Genomic DNA, 20737 nt, shown 5'->3' on the forward strand with positions numbered 1-20737 from the left:
GAACACAAAATCTGGAGTTCAACTAAAAGAAACTTCTACTAAACCAGCAGCTCATGTAAGAAATTCCTACTACAGAACACACTCAGCTGGAATAAACTCCAACTAAATCTGCAATTCAGCTGGAAGAAAAATTAAACTCCCACTAAACCAATCTTTATGGATAACCAACCATAAAAAGTATGTTAGGAAGTCAATGTGACAGAATTCTTTCTTTCTTTAAACCAAAACTTCTAAAATTGAGTAGAAGTTATAATTTTCCAATCAGTAATAACCTCCTCTGACATAAATACCTAAATAAATACTTGTTCAATGCTGCCCTATGTATGCAAAAAAGTTTTTACGCATGTCACAAGCCTTCTATCTTCCCCTACAGTGCAATTGGCTGATTTCACTGCATCTCATGCATAAACTCTCCACCAATAGAAGTGTGACATACTCTCATGACGCATGTGACTCCCTTTATAACATTCTACCTAACTATCATTTCGAGTTTTAGCAGAAGATGAAAGCACCAGTTTTCAGTGGGGAGATAGGTACCTATGGGAAATACATTTTCAGTGTTGGAAAATTATAACTTTCGATATGGTACGTTACCTCTTCTCACATAAATAGCTAGAACCCCACATTGAATAGGTGAAGGGACTGGTGCAAGGGAAAGAAAGAAGCATCCTTCAAAAGCATCTGAAGGGTACTCACTAAGATGAGACAGCGATTCTAATATCTGATGTGGGGAACCACACCACGTCTGAACCAGGTATACTCTTCACTCATCGTAGAAAGATGTTGCATATATGGGTGGAAAACAGAGGAACACTTCCAAATGGGAGAGAACTATGCTAAGAAAGTGATCTGAACCATGCAATAGTCATGAAACTTAATCCTAGAAAGTGTAAAAGTGGGTAAAATGAAAAGGATGTGTCCCTAGGTATAGTGGCTAGGGCGTGACAGACCATACACGACAAGTCAACTATATCCTAAGCCCATGCTGCCGGAAACTGACATCCACGCAGGGGTAGGATGAGGATCGTATCATTGGTAAGTCAACTACAATACAAAACCTTGCTGCCGGGTATCAATATTCATGTGGGGGTAAGAAAGAAGATCATATCATCAGCAAGTCGACTACAATCCAAAACCCAACCCAGGTCACCAGGAACCGACAACCATGTGGGGGTAGGAAAGAGGGTCATACCATCTTCACTTCAAGTTTATGATACTGGAGGGAATCCAGTACCTCCCGACTCATGAATGGGGCACATGTGAATATGATAAATTGATAGATCAATCCGGGAACCTGACATCCAGTATCGAAAAGATGTCTACATAACATAAACCATTTCCCTTAAATGCGAAATTGACCAGAACCACCCCAACTGCAGTAACATCCTTGGAATAAAAAACACTGAGGGAAGAGAAAGACCCATAACAATCCACAATCACTTCTACCATGACAACACCGATGGAGTATAAAAGAGGGAAGAATATAAACATTTGTAATACATGAGTGAGGACTTATAATGAATAAAATGATGAGATGAAGAACTGGAAGGAAGAACAGGTAAGGGTTGAGAAGGACGGGGATAGGAAACAGGAATTGGGGCTTGTTGTGGTTCTGACTGTGACAAACGAGTTACCAAAGAGGAAAGGGTAGATTCTGATGCATAGACTGCACATGTGATTCCAAAGTCTCAGATACATGGTTCAAAACATGCTGCCAAAGAGGGGCCATACATAAACTTTTAGATAAGTGGGCCAGAAGATCCCCAAAACAGAAATACCATGTGTGTAAAGCAAGAGCCGAACACAAAAACCCTCGGGATCTTGGTGTATTGCCTCGGAAAGGAAATGGATGGTAAATAAATACCATAGAAATGAAGTAAGGTAAGACGAAGGCATGAAAATTGGGCATGAGTTAAATACACAGGAAAATCGGGGATTGCTCCCACACACACAGGTGAAATAGACCCCAACTTCTGAGAGTCGGGAAACAGTCAGTCAGCTTGATGGTAAGCCAAAGCAAGCTTATCTGTAGCTCGTGGAGGGCGAGGCATGCTGGCACCCTCAACCAATTGTGAAGCAAGTTGCTCAGCATGAGCCCTAATATCCGGGGAGGGTGGGGAAACTAAATTATCATGCAACAAAAAAGGATGGGGATAATAGGAATCAGGGAAATGGATAAAACATTACATATCTGAGAAATCATATCTAACAGCTTATTCGATGTAGCTGATTTTGGAGGTTGGGCATAGGAAGACACGGTAAAATCTGATAGTGGAAAAAGACTATGAAAATCTTCATTTACCCAAACAGGTTTGGCTTGTTCACAAGAAAGTGGCTGACCCATACAACGATCAATCTCTCAGCGGATAATAGCTGATAAATCCAATGACGGGTCAACCCCACCTGGAGTCTGTGAAAGAGTGCTTGTAGGAGGTATGATACCCAATGTGGTAACACGAACCTCAGAATTCATTTCAGAAATATGAATCCAACAAAAAATGCAAACAAGAGAGAGAGAAGGAAAATAATGAGTAGGAAATTAATTTAAAGTAAAAGGTATCTTCAATATAATGAAAAAAGTAATGAAGAAATCCCACTTCAGAATTGAAACTATTAAATTTACGAGTGCAAAGCACATGAAAAGCAAAAAACGTCTGAACACAAGTATTGCCAAATGAGAAGTGATAGTCAGGTAGAATGGAATAGAGGGAGTCACGTGTTGCACTTCTATTGGTGGAGAGTTGACACATGATGATTTGCATGAGAGACGATATAGAGGGCAGTACTGAAGGAGAATATTTATGTGAGGGGAGGAAATGTACCATATCGGAATAAATCACTGTTGTTAGAAAGCAGAAAATAAATACTCGTATGCCTTTTTAAGTGCTAACTAGTTCAATTTTAGAAATCTTAATGAAGTGAAAACTCACATTTGTGGCATTCAAAACACAAGGTATTAGGCTAAAGAACTTGTCCAGTAGGCAGAGTAACAGGTTTGAATCCTGCTTTATCTCAATTGTTCATTGAGACTGTTAAATTACAGCTCTAGTAATTTTATTATCAATACTGACATCTATAAGTGTCATCCAATCAGTTTTATATTGATATTAAGTAATTTCTAAGTTAATCATGTCCAAAAAGTACAAACAAAAACAACGTTGACAAGAAAGTTTATTACACATAATTCATTATTTCCTCTAAACCAATTATTATGATAATGACAAAAACAAATCAGAGATATTTAGATTGATTTTGTTTTTAATTTTTCTTGCAGCCAAATCTAAATAAAGGTTTTTACATGATACAAACATCATGTATATTGCAGCTGTCCAAAGTTTTAATAACTAGTAATCCAAACAAGGTAGAGAAATGCCAGTACTGACTTTTAGTCTCTTAGAGCTTACTTATTCTAAAAAGTACAGTAGTTTCTTGTGTATTATTTTTAACACCACTAATAAAAACAATGATATTTTAAATAACTACAGTATGTATATATGTGTGTTAAAACATATGGAACAAATTGTTTTCAGATACAGAGATAATGGGGAAATTTTATCTAAAATTGATTCATCATTGAACAGATATTACGAGAACAGTTACATAGGTAATAAATTTTAAAAAAATTACTTTTACACTCCACAAACAATTTCATAGAACTTTTTACTTTGAAATATATTATTAGCTAATCGAGTTTTCATGTATCAAGAACAAATAAACTAATCCTGCAAAGCATCCACGATTGCAGTGGTTAACGTAATGCCATATAAATACATATTTTCATAGCACGAATCATACTCTATCATAAATGATCCCCCTTACTGTAAGATTAAGCTGTTCTTTCTCATTGTTGTCTCTCTTGATCAATACGAGAATGTTCATCTTCCACCAGTTTCTTCAATTCTTCCTAAAATTTGTAAAAAGTTAACTTTTAATTTTTCAAAATACAATAATAACTATTACAATACCAGGTATGAAAAGTTTTTTTGGTGTACAAAACTTGAAGATAGCTTTTATGTTTGGAAACATCTGTTAGCTGTGTTCCTGCACAGATCTTAAAATATAACGTTGATAAATGGAAACATCGGCACGTGTAGACACGTAGATCTTGAAAGTCGAGATGTTGATAACTGGACCAATTGTTGTTTGAGATGTGGCAAAGGAAATATCTGCTGAAGCTTTTCGCCAGGCACTAATCATAGCAAAACCGTCTGGAAAATGATCTATAGGAAATAGTACAGTTTATAAAATGAGTCAGATCAACGTAGGCTGGTAAGGCAATCATTGATGGGCATGTCCTTTAGTCAATCAGGAAATGTCGCAGACCTACTGAAGGATGTGTAGATTGTATAGGAATTCTTTTTGGTGGCAAAGGACAGGTTTATGTGTTTTAATAAGGGTGGCTTCCAAAATATAGAGATGAAAGGTCGACTGACCATTTGCAATAATTTCAAACCTGCTATCCATGTAGTTGTCAGCACAAGTCGGGTTCACTAGTAAATGCTGGCCAATCGCTGATTCACATTTTGGTGGTAGAACTTTTTGTTTTACAGGAGCAACATGGTAATTTATTTTCTTTCACGCTCTTAGTTCTTATGGATGTGGCTACATGTTATTTAATTCTATCCTGCAATCTTTGTGAAGTGTGACCTACGTAACGACATTCACAGTGGCACAAGAATTCATAAATAACCATACTTTTCTGTGTGGTAGGTATCTCATCTTTGTGTGTTGCAGGTAACAATTTACGTATGGAATAAGCACAGTAGGGGTTCACTGCAGGAAGACATTTAGTAATGGCTGTTTTCAATTGTTTTTTAAATTTTGTTGAAATGTTACCAATCTATGGTAGTTTTAGGTAAACAGGACATTTGTTAGGACCAAATTTTGGGTCAGTTGAGAAGCTCACAACATGTCTGGCAAAAAACTTCAGCAGATATTTCCTTTGCAACATCTCAACCAACAATTGGTCCAGTTATCAACGTTATATTTTAAGATCTGTGCAAGAACCCAGCTAACAGATGTTTCCACATATAATAGCTATCTTCAAATATCAGGTTTAGTTGCAGAGCTACAAATATGACCCAAACTGTCAAAGAAACAACACATTGAATTTAACAGACTGTTATATAAAAGTAATATACACTAGTTAATAATAACAAAAGTTATAAAATAAGAATAAGGAATATTGTAGGGAAAAAATAAAAATCAAGAGCTGATGTTTTTAGTTCTTTTCTTCCCTATAAAAAAATTAAAAGTTTTATAACAGAAACGGCTACTTACCAAAAACAATGCATTGAAAAAGTTAGTTTTAATGATTTAACATATGCTTTACAGAATGTTTATCTATCCCATAAAAAAGAACATTTAAAAAGCTTATTATTATTTCAGTATCAGATAATCTACAATACAACCTCCATAAATTTTGTTATTCTTCAGCTATTACTTCTACACAAACTTCAAAATCAGGATCCTTTATATACTAGAACTATGAATTTACTGAATGTATCTTCAAAAAATTTGACAAGTCTGTTGTACACAGAAAAATAAAAATTTCTGATAAATATTTATCTGTGAATTTCGAAAGCTTTTAAAGAATCAGTCAGATTCAAGGGTGATATTCATGTTTAATTTGCCTAACCTCTAGAACCTCCTAAATTAATATGTAAAGTTTCATAAGGTAGTACTTCATATTTTATTTGTTACTTTCTCTACCATAACACTAACTGTAGTGGAAGCACCAATATACAATAAAATAAATAATACCTTTATTATTTTATTTCTTCTTTGAATTCATCATTTGTTGCTACATCCTCAACTAATGATATTCACATCTATTGTTTAATTGCCTGGCTTGTACCACATAAGCAGTTTATTTCTTTCTCGAAAGCCAACAAATCACAGTGAGAACATAATTGCAGATTCTTGTACATCAAAGTACTACACAACATTAAATTGCATTCGAACATATAGCCAAATAGACCTAGTTCTATTTTCTGCATTTGCTGTCCAAAGAAAAATTCATGTACCTTACAAATATGCATTTGAGAACACAAAAACTATATCAATCACTAAAACAAAATGTCCCAAAACTAGTATCATTTAATTGGCTATAGACTTAAGCAATATTGATAAAAGGGTTAGCGCAAAGGATCACATATAAAGTGTAATGAACTTAAAATATGACCCAAAACTCGAGCACTTTCGAATAGTTGACTATTCTTCTTCAGGAGAACAAAGGGCGACCTTTAGCCTGCACAATGCAATATATATGACATCATGTAAACTGGAAGTCCCAGTTGAGTTGAATCTGGTGATCAGCCAATCCCAACTTAAGCTGTTAGTCTCCCGGATTATATAGGTTTGATGTGGTTAATGTAGTATTTGCCCAATAGTAGGCAAATTCCTAAATCAAGTTAGCAGAATGTCTAAACTATCATCAAAAGCAAACATGCTCTATATCATTATAGTATTTTGGCACTTGCGTATAAAGTTAAAATCATAAATAATATTCAATGTTAAACTGGTGCACAATTAAAAACATTTTATTTAGGCCTATCTATGGCCTTCAAAAAGTTGACGACTCTACATGTTTCGACGTTAAACGTCAACCTTTTGAACGCCATAGATAGGCCTAAATAAAATGTTTTTAATTGTGTACAAGTTTAACATTGAATATTATTTATGATTTGAATGCTCAATATCATTTTAACCTTTCTGCCAATCTTTTCATAGTTTATACAGTCACTCACCTTCTGAGAATTTTTAATTCCACTCTATGTGCACAAATGGGGATCAAAACGTGTATGTTGTGAGTTTTTACAAGGTTACATTAAAATTGAATTATGTAAATAAAACTAGCATTAAAAAATAGCTTATAATCCAAATCTTTAGTAAAAACAGTTTATTAAAAAATCTGTTTTCTAAAAGTTTGGCATATAACACATGGTAAATTTGCAATCATATTAAACATTAATTCTGCAATATGGGATTACACATAGGGTTTAGAAATACTTGCAAAACACAAATTTTAATCCAAAAATAGTGTAGAAGAATACTTACACCCCAACCTAAAGCATCTGCTAAAGCTTGACAGCCATCATCACATAAACCCTCCCACATGACATCTCTACAGTAAAAGAAAACCAGAACTTAAACAGAAACTACTACCTTAAGACACTAAAAATTATAGTTAATTTGTATTTGCTGGAGAGTTATATTCTAAACCAATAATTAACACCATTAGTCCCAAACAAAATTAAAAAAACTTTAAAAGACCAACTATCACCCTTCAACTTGTATTATGGAAATAATATATAGACACATTACTGTGTAGTAATGAGGGTATTTATCTTTTTTAACAGTCTAATACCAATGTGATGGTGAGGGTATCTTTCCTTTATAACATTCAAATATTAATGTACAAAAAACTGACATCTCACGTAATAGACTTCAAAAAACTAAAGTTATATATTGTTAAGAAAACAAATAACTGCAGATGTTCTTTTTTCCACAATCAATTTTAATTTGTTCATTATGATGGAAACCAAATGTTTGTAAAAATAGCATTTCAGATCTTTACTCCGTCTCCCACAAGGCACTGCAAAGTAAATATTTTGTTCGATAACAAAACTCATTAGTTGGGCTGGATGATTAAGAAATTATGTTTTCGAAATACTATTTATATATGTAGAATAATATTTTAAAAGTTATGGTTTAAATGCTGGAAAACTATTAACATAAATTAAAAGGAATGTGGGCAAAAACATCTGCAGTTAACTTGTTTTTATAACAACTTTCTTATTGGTTTTTGACATTTAAACCATAACTTTAAAAGTTAAATATGCTAGAAATTTCATAACGTTTCTTAATTATAAGCCATAGAAAGAACAAAACTACAAGCTGATAAGATATATTTAATATAATTATATAAAATACAGCAAATTTGGATATATAAAAATTATGATGAATCTTTAACATCACCGAGTGAGAGTCTTTATCCAAATAACTTTTATAATGGTTTAAAAACTTTAGAAATATTTTAAACAACCCATCTTTTAACATTAACAATATATATAATTACATACCTCTTGTTATCTCATTATACATTGTTACATATTTCTATATTATTGTCCAAAAATTGAAAATCTAAAACATTTTTACAGTTTTAAAAAGCCTCTAAATAATTGTTTTATTACTTTACTTAACAACATCATGTACACAGACTATCAACCATAATTCAAACTACAAATGTTTAAATTTTTGTTTAAAATTTACTAATATTTTTATTGTAATTTTAAACGTTATAATTTTCCTATACTGAAAATGTATTTCAAATAAGTACTTCCTTCCACTCACAAGATTAGTTTTTCCCATTCTGTGCTGCCTTCTGTATGTGAACTTCTTTATAATGCAAGCCACAAGCCTTCCGCACCTCCCTATTGGAATCAAAGTTTCCAACACGTCTTTCATGCAATTCATCGTGCATCATCTCTTCACCAATAGGAGAGTGCTACTATCACCAGAAGCATGTGATTCCCTCCATGTGCCACTATCAAACCATCACTTTGAAGTTTGGCAGAAGGCGTAAGCACCGGAAAATTGTGGAGAGAAGAGTGGGAATTACCTATCGGAAATACATTGTCAGTATAGGACAATGGGTAATGGAGGATGCTTCCCATGGTGCAAAATGGTTAGGGCATGGTGGATTGTACTCAGTAAGTCAACTACATCCAAAACCTCTTTACTGGGTACCGACATCTGCACGAGGGTAAGATGATGATCATACCAGCTTCACCTCAAGCCCCAAAGCCATGGATGTGAAGTAAACACCAACTCTGGGGCATGATACAGGATTAGTGTCAAGCCAGGGATCCCAAAATGTGTCATCTGGTATCTGAGGGAAGTCCATTGCATGCAATCAACTTCGGCGACAATGAGATTGGTCCGAAACATCCAAAGATCAATAACATCCCTATCGCAAGAGAGAACAAGAGTGTCCAGGACAGAAATGGAAACAATCCACATACACCCCCTGTGACCCACTACACATCAGGAAGAATTGAGGGAGGAAGATGGACAACCTCAACCTGTGTGAGGACTTAAATTGATTGGTTCACTTGATATCCAAAACCAGCCCGTGGGGTACCGAGATCCTTGCAAGGCACCCAATCAAAGGGGTGAACTGCATTTAAACATCTCACTCCATGGTGTCACTCAATCTGGAGGATGTTACACCCTCTACGCTGGCAGAACACCATTTCCATACTCAGAATTGAATGGTTATAAGCATCTATGATGAACTTATCCAGCAGGATGCCTCCATGATCAACCATCCCAGTGGCTTGGAACTGGCAAGTGGTAAGGACTCCCATACTCCACTGGAAGAAAAATGGGGGGAAGAGCATTGGAGAGTCTGGAGGAATGGCTATACCTGAGACAGTGCAATGGGTGATCATGAAAACCCTATTTTGAAAAGCAGACCATACCAATTTATTCAGTCATGGCAAGGCAGGGATGAGCAGCTATCCCCTTCTGCTTTACCCATGCCATCCATGGGTGGTATGGTCGGGGACATATTTATTTATGAAGCAAATATCATGAGGTTATGGACCATCCAGTGATCTTGTGAAACACCCCATCTCAAAGGAGCGTACAGAGCCATGGAAAGAGTGAATGACATAGACAGCTAATAGATCTGACTGACACTGCCTTCAGGTTAAGAGGAGAAGGAAATACACCTTAAGGGATAGGTGAAACAAAGAGCACGAAGCAATGGGCTCAAAGGGAGGTAAAGTAAGGAAATGGAGTGCCACATTAATGTCCAAATCCGGAAGCACCAGACACTTATGTGGCTGATGTATCTGGAAAGAATGGATCAAAATGGCAAGAACGGGGGGAGAAAATACCCTTGATATCGACGAGAATGAAGACCCCTTCTCAAAAATCCATGTAAGAAACTCAGAGATACCAACAACCATAGGATGAGAAACTGAAATACCCCGAGCAGGCCCCAGGTGCAAAAAAAAATTCATTTTCATTGATACACAGCCATGGATGAAGAACAAATGGAATAAAATAATGAAATTCTGCCCAATGTGACAAACCAGATCTCCTCGCCAGGGACCAGACAAAAATCAGGCACGAAGATGGAGGGCGTGAAGTGCGGGATGCAGAACCGGGAATTGGGGTTGACAAAGGAGGTCAGGGAATAACTGTAGCTGGAGTAATCTAGGAAACCACGGTTGAATGGGCCAGTAAGGAGCAATAAGAAGGACTTTGCACAGAATGACATGGATGAGGTAGACTACCCAATGAAGTAATTGGATAGGAGGATAAACATAAAGGCTGAAAGCATCTGTAGCCAAAGCCTGAGGATGGGGAACTGGGGACCAAAACAAAGGTAACTGGTGATTGAGGATGGTGCCAAATGCATTGATATGAAGAATACCCCACTAATTGCAAAGCTACCAAAAAACAAGGAGATGAAGGGAACACTCCAATGGGTAAACCCAGTCAGGTTGGGAAAGATGACCCGCCACGAGGGTGAAAGCACTCAGTATGTGAAACGCCATCAAATGAATGTTATGATCGTGGGCCCAAAAGAGAAGATCCAATGTTAGAAAACGCATAGATCTCGACTGGGTGCTACCTTGGTGATTGATATGAGCCACCACTGTTGAATTATCAGAATGGATAATTACCAGACGATCTCTGAAGATGGGAAGAAAGTGATCCAAAGCCTGACAAACAGCAAGAAGTTCAAAAATGTTGATATGAAGAGAACGTTCCCCAACAGACCAAATACTCGAAGTCTCCTGGTGATCAACCCACACACCCCAGCCCTGAAGGAATGCATCCATGAACAGATGTAAATCTGGCTGTGGAGGAGAAAATGGGACTCCTGCTGATGTATGAGCCTTGTCCAACCATTCAAGGAATCCCGAGCAAGGTTCCGTTGGTCGTGGAGGACCCATTGAAGGGATTGCATATGAGCCCGACTGAGGGGTATGAGAGGAATAATAGAAGATCACATTCCCAAAAGCAATAGAACCTCATGAGCAGAAATTGAAGGAGCAAACAGGGCATTCAGAAAGGCCAGTTACACAGAAGAGCTGCAGAGGAGAAGGTTGGGCCCCACTGAGATGGGTGTTGAAGAAAACACCCAGATGAATGAGGTACTGGGTAGGGTGAAGGAAGGACTTCTCCAATTTGAAAATATGACATCACGACCCAAAAGGTCCCAACAACAAATGAACCATGTTTGCAGGGAGAGAGCCGAACGTGGAAGTGAGGAAGGAGACGACATCACCAGAAAACCCCTCAGGGCTCCTGTGAAAAGCCTCAGACAGGAGAGTGATAAAAGTCCTTAGTATTGGTCCACATATGGACAGTCTACCCTATGATAAGTGAAAGCAGACTGATCCAAAGCTCGTGGGGGACAAGATATACTAACACCATCACCTAACTGGGAGGCAAAACGCTCAGTTTAAATACGAATATCAGGGGATGAGGGAAAAAACTAAATAACGTTAGGAGGCAGAATCATGTAATAAGAAAGGTCATAAGAAATAGGAGCAATAGACACAACATCACACACGTGAGAAATAAAATCCGAAAAAGCTGACTAGGGCCAAACAGAATCCTCAGGTATGGTTTGGGAAGGCACAGTAAACTCCGAAAGAAACAATCAAAATCGTCGTCAGTCAAAATAAAGAGGGGCAACAGCAGGAGATAAAGGTTGTCCCATATAACGCTCAATCTCCCTGTGAATAAAACCAGATAAATCCTCCTACGGGTTGTCTGAAGAATGAGATGTACCTGAAGTGATAACGTGAACTTCGGAATTTATGCTTGATACCAAACAAACCAGTGAAAAGCTTTTGTGGCAAAATACGGGTAAATCAAATGCTTTCAAAAAATTATTGAAATAAAGTAAATTAAGTTAAACCACTTCGAAAAGTAATGAACAAAAAGAAAGACGTCTGAACTCAAGTACTGAGAAACGAGAAGTGATGGTTTGGTAGTGGCATTTAGAGGGAGTAACATGCGTCACATGATAGATATTGGTGGAGAGATGACACATGATGATTTGCATAAGAAATATATTGGAATCTTTGTGGAAAGCTTGTGGCATGTGTTATCAAAAAAGTTTGTATATAGAGGGCAGCACAAAATGGGAAAAGCTAATCTAGTGAGTAGAGCGAAGTACCGTATCAGAAAATTATTTTTTATTTTAGGCTTTACCTATGTAGAATTGAATAACAAAGCTTCTTACTTCACTTCATATCACACAAAACCCTACCTGTAGTTTGTTTCTGAATCAAACTGTAGTCCAGGACCTAGCACTATTGGATACATTGACTGAAAAATCAAATTGTTTTCATTTAATAACTGCTGACATACACAGGTTTTAGGGAAACAAAGCTTTCAGAAAAGTAGTTTTGATTCCAAGTAACAAACAACAAGGCACATTCACAAATACTTTTAACCTTGTACTACATTAAACAATAGCAATAGACTGCCAACAGCTTTTTAAAAAAAAAGCAAAACCATAGATGAACTTCACTGAAAGTATTTTGAAACCAGTAGTTCCTAACTCTATATTGTAAAACATGAAGTTTAGAAAACACAAGTCTAAATGTTTAGAGACCAGTGTTACAATAATTTACACATATATAATATTTTTTTCTTTGATAAAAACACTTATATTTCAGTTTACAGTCTTCAAATAATAAACTGAATAAAAAAGTTAAAAAGTCTTCTTAGAACTAAATAGTGATGTAATGACAGCTGTAGAATATGAGTAAAACTACCAGAGAAATATACTTTAAATCTCAGAATTAATTACTAATATACCAGTTTTAAGTCCACTGCATTTTATTTGAACCAATTGTGTAAAAACTACGAAAATTATGTATTTATGATTTTTAAAGAATAAGAACTTTTAACATACCTGACCAACCTTTTCTTTATTAATTAAGAACCTTGGAGTCTTAGCAGGAGCACTAAAATGAAAGAATATACAAAATTATATACCACCACAGTTCAGATATTTATATGTCACTGACTGAAACTTGTTCAATTTAAGAATGATATTTTACCAACAATACAACAATTAAATATATAAAATTGTTTTATCAAATGTTTTAAGAACAGAAAGTCCTTTAAATACAGACATTACTCTTGAATATTTTGCACTTAAAATAATAAATAATTGTCTTTACTTACTTGTCAACCAAACCTGCGAAAGGCTGTACACTCAGGGAAGTTCCAATAATTATCAACAAGTCACATATTGGGAAATCCTACCAGAAACAGAACAATTGACAATAGACTAAAAGAAACTCTGAATAAACTGCTAATAGCTCCTGAACTGCATGATGAAGAAACACTTTATCAATAGAAATAGCACTTTAATGCTACAACGCATGTAATCAACTTCACTTATATATTTGGTCCTTTATAATTAGCCTATATGTATTTAAATCCATAATAGTGATTATTACAGCAAGCAACTACACAAGTTTTAAACACATGGTTAATTTTTATACAATCAAAACCCAATATGTGTATCTAACTATAGCATTTATAAAACTAAACTTAAACCACAAAGAAAATGTTTTTGAAGTAAACCTAACTCATTCTCACTTAATGAAGTTTTTTTCTTTATTATAAAAGATAAAAACAAAGGAAAAATTTCTTTTATTAGAATTTTCTGACTTTTAGAATAAACATAACAAAATGTTATATCATAAGCAGTCAAGAAATAAACACACCTCTTCTGCACTGACAAAGAAACGTTCAGGCAAACGTTCACCAAAGAATACAATATCTGAAAAAGAAGCATACTAGAAAGCTTAAAGTATTTTTAAAGTTGTGAGTAAAACGTAAAACATATATTATTACTTAATAAAAGTTCTTACAAACATCATATGCTATTAACTTGAATCCTGTCTTATGCAAATATCAATAGAAAACTTAAAATAAACACTGTATTATCTCAGAAATTCCGTTATTCACAACATTTTTAGCATAACACAATCATGTAATATTCCAATTACTAAAAGATGGGTACTTAAATTCATAAAGCTCAGTTCTGTAAAATCAAAATATTTTACAAGTTCAATTGGCTTCAAATTCTTGATCTATATAAACAATATGTTTACATTTGTCTGCCCAGAACTTTTCTTGCAAATTTCTCAATCAAACGCTACAAATCTCATATCGTTAGAAAGGCCTTTGCCTGAGAAGTCCAGATTTCATACTGAATTCTTCATTCAGAATCATCTTATCTGTTTATTGCTTAGTCAAACTTTTTTAATGCAACAAGTATGGTACATAATGTAGTAGCCATCATGTGATGACTGGCTTCGATTTCAACATTAGTTTTTTTTATTTGCAAGGTATTTCACACAAAACTTAACCCACATGTAATTTCCTTAAAAATAAAAATTACACTAAAAGTAATTTTTATGGACTTTCTCAATTTATTTAGGTCTAAAATAAACGTGCAATCATATGCTTATTACTTTGTGTACACACATTAAGATGTTTCTACATATTCAGCTAAGTTTGCCTTCATTACAACTTTACATGTTGATGTAACATCAATAAGTCTCTAATGTAAAATGAAAGTGTGACAGCACTACTTCTCTGACATCAAATGAAGCTGTGACAGCACTACCTCCTTGATATAAGAAGTTGTAACAGTACTACTTCCATGATGTAAAATGAAGCTGTGACAGTACTACTCTGATGTCAAATGAAACTGTAACAGCACTACTTCTCTGACTGAACTGATTTGAAGAAGACTGCCTACATTAGCAAATTGTCATTTGAATTTTTATTAATAGTTGAAAATCATATAAGGATCAAAAGAATTATTTTACAAAGAAATAAATTTTTTTTGGGGGAGAACTCTTATTACATCAAATAATTGATTAAATAATCCATAAAATCTTCAACTACAAAAATAATCATTTGTTAGCTCAGGAAGAGACCCTAGAAATAAATATAATTTCTACAGGAGAAAATTATTTACAATATGTTTTGCCGAGCCAGAAACACAGTTTCTAACCTGGTTTTACTGTATCCTGGCATTCAGTACAACTTGGGACTTCATCAGAAAAGATTTTTTCTATAACAAAAACAAAAATCATTTCACTGTCACTCAACTAACATGCAAACGTGTTTCTGTACACATTAAACTAAGTACAACATCATTATCTTGCATTCAGGAGCTTAGTTTAAAGTTCTTCTAAATAAATACTATTTTAAATATCCAAGCTAAATCATAGTACTGGGTTGCCAAAAAATTTTGGCTAGATTTATTTTGAATGCATGTCAATGTCAAACTTTTTTTACAATTTATTGGTTAATTCTTAAAACTCATAATTAATAGAAACAACTCAAATAAAATAAAAATCTTCTGTTAATACTATTAGTTCTAACGATCTTGATACTGAATGCATATTTCTGTGCATGCCTGCAGCTAATACCAAGAAGGTATTTAATTGAAGACTAAAGCAAGTGAAACTAGATAAAACTAAAAAGAGGAAGCAGATGATAACAAATATCTTATCCAGTCCAAGGTGTATAGCTGACTTCAAATAGTATGAAGTAGAAAATAGAACTGACCCCTCATCCAATCCAAGGTGTACAGCTTCCTACAAGCTGGATTAATACAGTGAGATGTATGGAATGTCCCATGAGCATCCACAACTTTGTCAGCTGGAAGTCCTGCTAGAATTTCTAGTGTATCTACATTCTGAAAATATATATGTAACGTAAATTAGCCAATCTTGAAGCACATAAAAAAAACAACAACTAAGAAGCTTACTTTTTCACAATACAATACCTAAAAAAATTATTTCAATCTAGAATGAAAAAAAAAAAGATTATATAAAATACACATATGAAAGTTCAAGTTTTCCAGTCAACACTTAAAACAACCAAAAGAGCAGAATGGTCTTTGCTTCAAAAAATAAATAAATAAAAATGTTTAACTGTATAGATACAAATGCTTGTATACTACACTTCTAAATTTATGAACAGCTGAGAGAAAACTGAAAAGAGATCAGACGAAGCTTCTTCAAGTTTAGTGCTAGCAGAAAATTCCTGCTCTGCAAACAATGAAGGCAAATTGCTAAGTATGAACAAAAAATTGACCTTGTTCAAAATAATGTAAAAATGGTGGGTGTTCCACCACTTGAGCTTCCATATGATCGTAAAACCTACTTGGGACACCAGCAGAAAATTGTACCATTAATGGCTTAAATATGTTAATCAATAGAGATAATAGCAGTCATGGGATCACCCTCATGCTAAACGCAGACTGCTTGAATAAGGTCTCCAAAGAAGTTGCAGAATTTAAAAAATTGTTGGAATATTTGCATCAGCATTAATGTTGACTTCTAAATTCATTGTAGAAAAGTTATCAGTATGACTGTCGACAAGAAAACCTAAAAGCAGAGTTTACATGCATAATTCTGACACAAGTTCAATATTTCACATAAAAGATGTAAGAGTAGAGAACCATGGTTAAATTGATGCATGCATGGCAAAGTGTTCAGGATATTTAGAATCTGAGTCACATGTTTATTGACAGCAGAAAAGCAACTGAGCAAAGAAAGGTAATTCTGCCTGTTTTGGATACTATATATAAATAAATGATGCTTATCAGAAAGATTAGTGTATTAATAATGAGAATATCAGTCAGAAATGAAAACACTAAAGCATGTGTTCTTAAATTGTGGCTCAGGAATAAGTTTGAGGTGCAACAAATCTCTTTAAAGTGTTGTTTTTTTAAATAACTACTAATATTTTCAAAGAAACTTGCTTCCTCTTCTCACCCTCTCCACCATTTCGTTGTGAAAGTTTGTTTTTGGTATTCTACAGGTTTTAGGATTGTTTTAAACTCTGAATGTAGAATTGTATTATTTTACAACATCTATAGCAATAACAGTCTTAAATAATAATAAATGTTGTAACAAACCTTAAACTACAAAGAAACATTAATTTATTGTTAGAATTAGAAACCATAGCTTCAGGATGTAGAAAATATTTACAGATAAAGTAAGCACAATTTGAATTACAGTACAAGTAGATAACTGAAGCATGCCAAAGAGGAAAAAATGTAAAAAAAAAGTCAGAGCAGCATTAATTAACTACAGCCAAAAACATTCCATGATGGAATTTTAATAAATGCTGGTTCCTACAATGAGCATTTGTTTTTGGAAATATTGAAATTTCCTGTAACAAATGCTTTACAGATTTGAAGATTCCAGATAACAAAGCTTTCACTGTATACTTTAAATCCAGTAGACTCTAGTGGCTCAACAGTAACAATGAGTGCTTATAATGCTGAAATTCGTAGCTTGATCCCTGTGGTAATCTATTATGCTTTTTGTGCCTAACAACAAAACAAATTTCTTACAATTATAAAATAATTAAGACTTCTTAAGATTTATAGTTTCCTACACAAACTGACCTTTTAAAACTTATAATAAAAATTTACTTAAGAAAAATTACCTGTGTATACAGCCTCAGTAATTTTTTCTTCTCATATAATAACCTCAGAAAGTAATGACAAACTGTAGGCTGAAATATACAAAGCAAGATTCAACTGCACAAACTCAAGTATCTGTTGTTGTGCTCTCTACAATTATGAATAAAAGAAAGGAGAAGTGTATTAAACTGATAATAGTGTCCATATAGCATATACCCATAAACAAAAACATTAAAACAATAATTCTAACTTATAATTAAATAGAATAAAAATCACATGTGAACTGTATATTTACTAAAATATTCACCTTTTTTTTTTATTCTTTCAACTATATGCATTCTACACAAGAAATAGTGAAAATATCTTTTTTTTTCAGTTTGCTACCAATTTTACTTACATTAATTATAAGGTCAGTTTATACAAACAAGTCAAAAAATGGTTTTAAATTACAAAAATCACACACAATTATTCAATCTATAAATTGCAAAGTGCTACTACAGACAGTAATAACTGGTAAATTCATTATTTTTAATACTATTATTATTTCTAAACATCTCATTTACATCAATATAAAATACCTTCACTTTTCAGATATTTTACAAAGAATGTTTTCACATCAGGTGGGGTTCTCATTTTAAATTTCAGTCAAAACCCAGCTAACACCTAATGTTTCTATAATGTTGCCGAATAGTTGTGCATTATTAAAATCCACAAAATCATGCATTATGTATTGTGACAACATTGTGGCACTGTTAGACATTAATGGTGAATAGCAGTTGATAGCAGTTTACATTATTTAAAATACTGAACAACATTATTTGATGTATTTTTTTGTATGGTTTACACTTTTGAAAATTTGCAATGTAGGAAAACATTTTCACAACATTGCAGCAATGCTCCATGCATAACTTCTATTGAAACATAAATTGTAGCCTAAATAATATGTTTACACTTTCTACTTTGCAAATACATATTTTCTCAATTGTTTTATGGATAAGAAATATATCATTTATCTTTGATTTTACTGTTCATAATTAATTATAGTTATGGGTTGTTACAATGTTCCTGGCTTGGAAATGATGAGATTTGTATTTTCATAAGAAATATATATATATATAATAACATATATATAGCAAACCTATACTTACAGGAAGATACCAAAATATATTATATTCTAATTAAAATATACAATTTGATCATTAAATTTTATGGTTGTGTTGATCACAGTATATTTCAAACTTAAATGATATATTAAAAGTTATAATACATATACTTTCATGGTTACAAGGTTAGCAAAAATTATCAAGACTGTGTTGAAGAAGTTAACTCCTCTATATTTTGATGATAAGAGCAGCATTTAACAGCAAATGTACAATACAGTTGAGTTTTACCACAGACTGATCAGTCATGGCACACATTCATCTAAATTTCCCCTTTAATGTTTGAACTATCTTTGAACTCCTAAGAACAAGACCAAATTTTGAAATTCATAAATCTTCAGATGAAAATGTTCATTCCTCCCAGCAAAATCCCATACAGATTTTTTTATTATGGTACAAAATAAACAATTCACTTAAGAGTATCTTACCTTATATTTTCCAGGATATATTTCCTTTGCTAGTTGAAAGAATGGAGATGGATTCTCCTAGCATTGAGAAAAAATATTATTTTACAATCTTAGTTTGAGTTATCCTTTTCAACTCTTCTATCAATAAACAGTCATTCTTAATATTTTCCCAGAATTACAAAACTGCAGTAAAAACTTTAATGATGAAACCATAATACCATTTGGACCATCAAATTAATAATTATCTATATATGAAATTAAATCAAAAATATACAATACTGTTTCATCAATTAAACTCAGTTATGCATAAAGAACAGAACAAACAACAAATTATAATTATACAAAATATGTTTTTCTTTCATTTTTCCATACTTTACAATTTTAATATTTTAAATAAAATTCTTCTTCCTTCAGGAAAATATAATTCTGTGTGACTACTGTATTTTAAATTGATTAAACTTTTTTAATGTTATTTGTGGAAGACAGTCTCAAAGGTATATAATAAACTGAGATCAACACTGTCATTCTTTTAATCGAAAAATTCTAAGTGATATATTTTATTATAAATACTTTTTAATTCCTTCATCCATGAGAAAAACAAACTCTAAAATGAAATACACACAAACAGAAAAAAATATTTGGTACTTGGATTATTTGAAGCCTATATCTTTATAAGTTCTGTAATAAAGTTAAATTGATTACAAAACAAATCTATCTTAGTCTCGTAAGTGGTTTCTACAAATGAACTATTTTATTTTACTTTTAACAAAATGTATTTCTATTAATAAAGTTTTGAAAAAACATGAAAAATGCAATAAATATTCTTAAAGACAGTTAAAGAAGGAAACATGAATATATATATATATATATATGATATTACATAGAAACAAAAAAAAAACTCTTCTCTTTTTAGGGATAAAGAAGTAATGTTTCTTAGTTCTGTTCACAGGTAATAAAAATTGTACCTTAAAATAATTTATTTCAAAGATAGCCATGGGATTAGGTAGGTTATACTTTTGCAGGTTGGCATATATACCAGAGTCAGGGCTCCGGAAATCTGGGATACCAGCACCTTTAAACAGACAATAATTACAATTTTTCACAAAATAAATCCAGACACAAGTATAAATTCTAGTACTCTAAATTTAAACTGTCTGTAGTACCAGTTAATTTTCCTTGTAATAACATATCAATAATAATTTTACAATTGTTTGACAAAATAGAATAGTTGCAAGTCTTATGTTCTTAAATTTGTCATTCTTACTGTTTTGCTTTTAATTTGGTAACTACCATGAACTAGTATGCCTTAAATGGTTGTTTGTGTTTTAGGCTGTCATAATTTATTCAAATTTCACATTCTGAGAACTAAACTTACCTCTATGGCAATATTAAACTCCATATTCAAATCGTGTAGACTTACCTCTGAAATACCGAAAGCCTTTTCACACTGAGCTGTTCTTCTTCTGTCAACAACGTGACATTTGGTTCTGAATGTCCTTGATGAAATAAATTACATGCATCATCTTACTCAAAGTTCTCCACTCTCTCAATTTCCTCGTGACTTATTGAGGAAGAACTAACTAGTGAAAACTACATAAGCCCTGTTTTTCCAGCACAAGCCAAATTTCTTTGATTGCTGTCATTATGGCATAAAGGGTAACTAG

At 33.3% G+C, this 20737-nt stretch overlaps 1 protein-coding gene across 5 annotated transcripts in view; it reads right to left on the reverse strand.

Moving 5' to 3' along the window:
• Positions 1 to 3153: 3153 nt before the first annotated feature.
• The window catches only part of LOC106462151 (NAD-dependent protein deacetylase sirtuin-2-like), a 51312-nt gene continuing 33728 nt past the window's right edge, over positions 3154 to 20737 (reverse strand). For all 5 annotated transcript variants that reach the window (XM_013922048.2, XM_013922047.2, XM_013922045.2 and 2 more), the window contains exons 7-17: positions 20039 to 20145; positions 19095 to 19151; positions 17530 to 17598; positions 15637 to 15766; positions 15077 to 15136; positions 13776 to 13831; positions 13228 to 13304; positions 12953 to 13004; positions 12302 to 12360; positions 7060 to 7126; positions 3154 to 3904 (exon numbers count right to left, since the gene is read on the reverse strand). In XM_013922048.2, the coding sequence (XP_013777502.1) occupies positions 3842 to 3904; positions 7060 to 7126; positions 12302 to 12360; positions 12953 to 13004; positions 13228 to 13304; positions 13776 to 13831; positions 15077 to 15136; positions 15637 to 15766; positions 17530 to 17598; positions 19095 to 19151; positions 20039 to 20145 (797 nt within the window). In that variant the 3' untranslated portion in view covers positions 3154 to 3841. The remainder of the gene's footprint in view (positions 3905 to 7059; positions 7127 to 12301; positions 12361 to 12952; positions 13005 to 13227; positions 13305 to 13775; positions 13832 to 15076; positions 15137 to 15636; positions 15767 to 17529; positions 17599 to 19094; positions 19152 to 20038; positions 20146 to 20737) is intronic.

Source organism: Limulus polyphemus, unplaced genomic scaffold (assembly GCF_000517525.1).
Source record: "Limulus polyphemus unplaced genomic scaffold, Limulus_polyphemus-2.1.2 Scaffold1105, whole genome shotgun sequence".
NCBI classification, from domain to species: domain Eukaryota; kingdom Metazoa; phylum Arthropoda; class Merostomata; order Xiphosura; family Limulidae; genus Limulus; species Limulus polyphemus.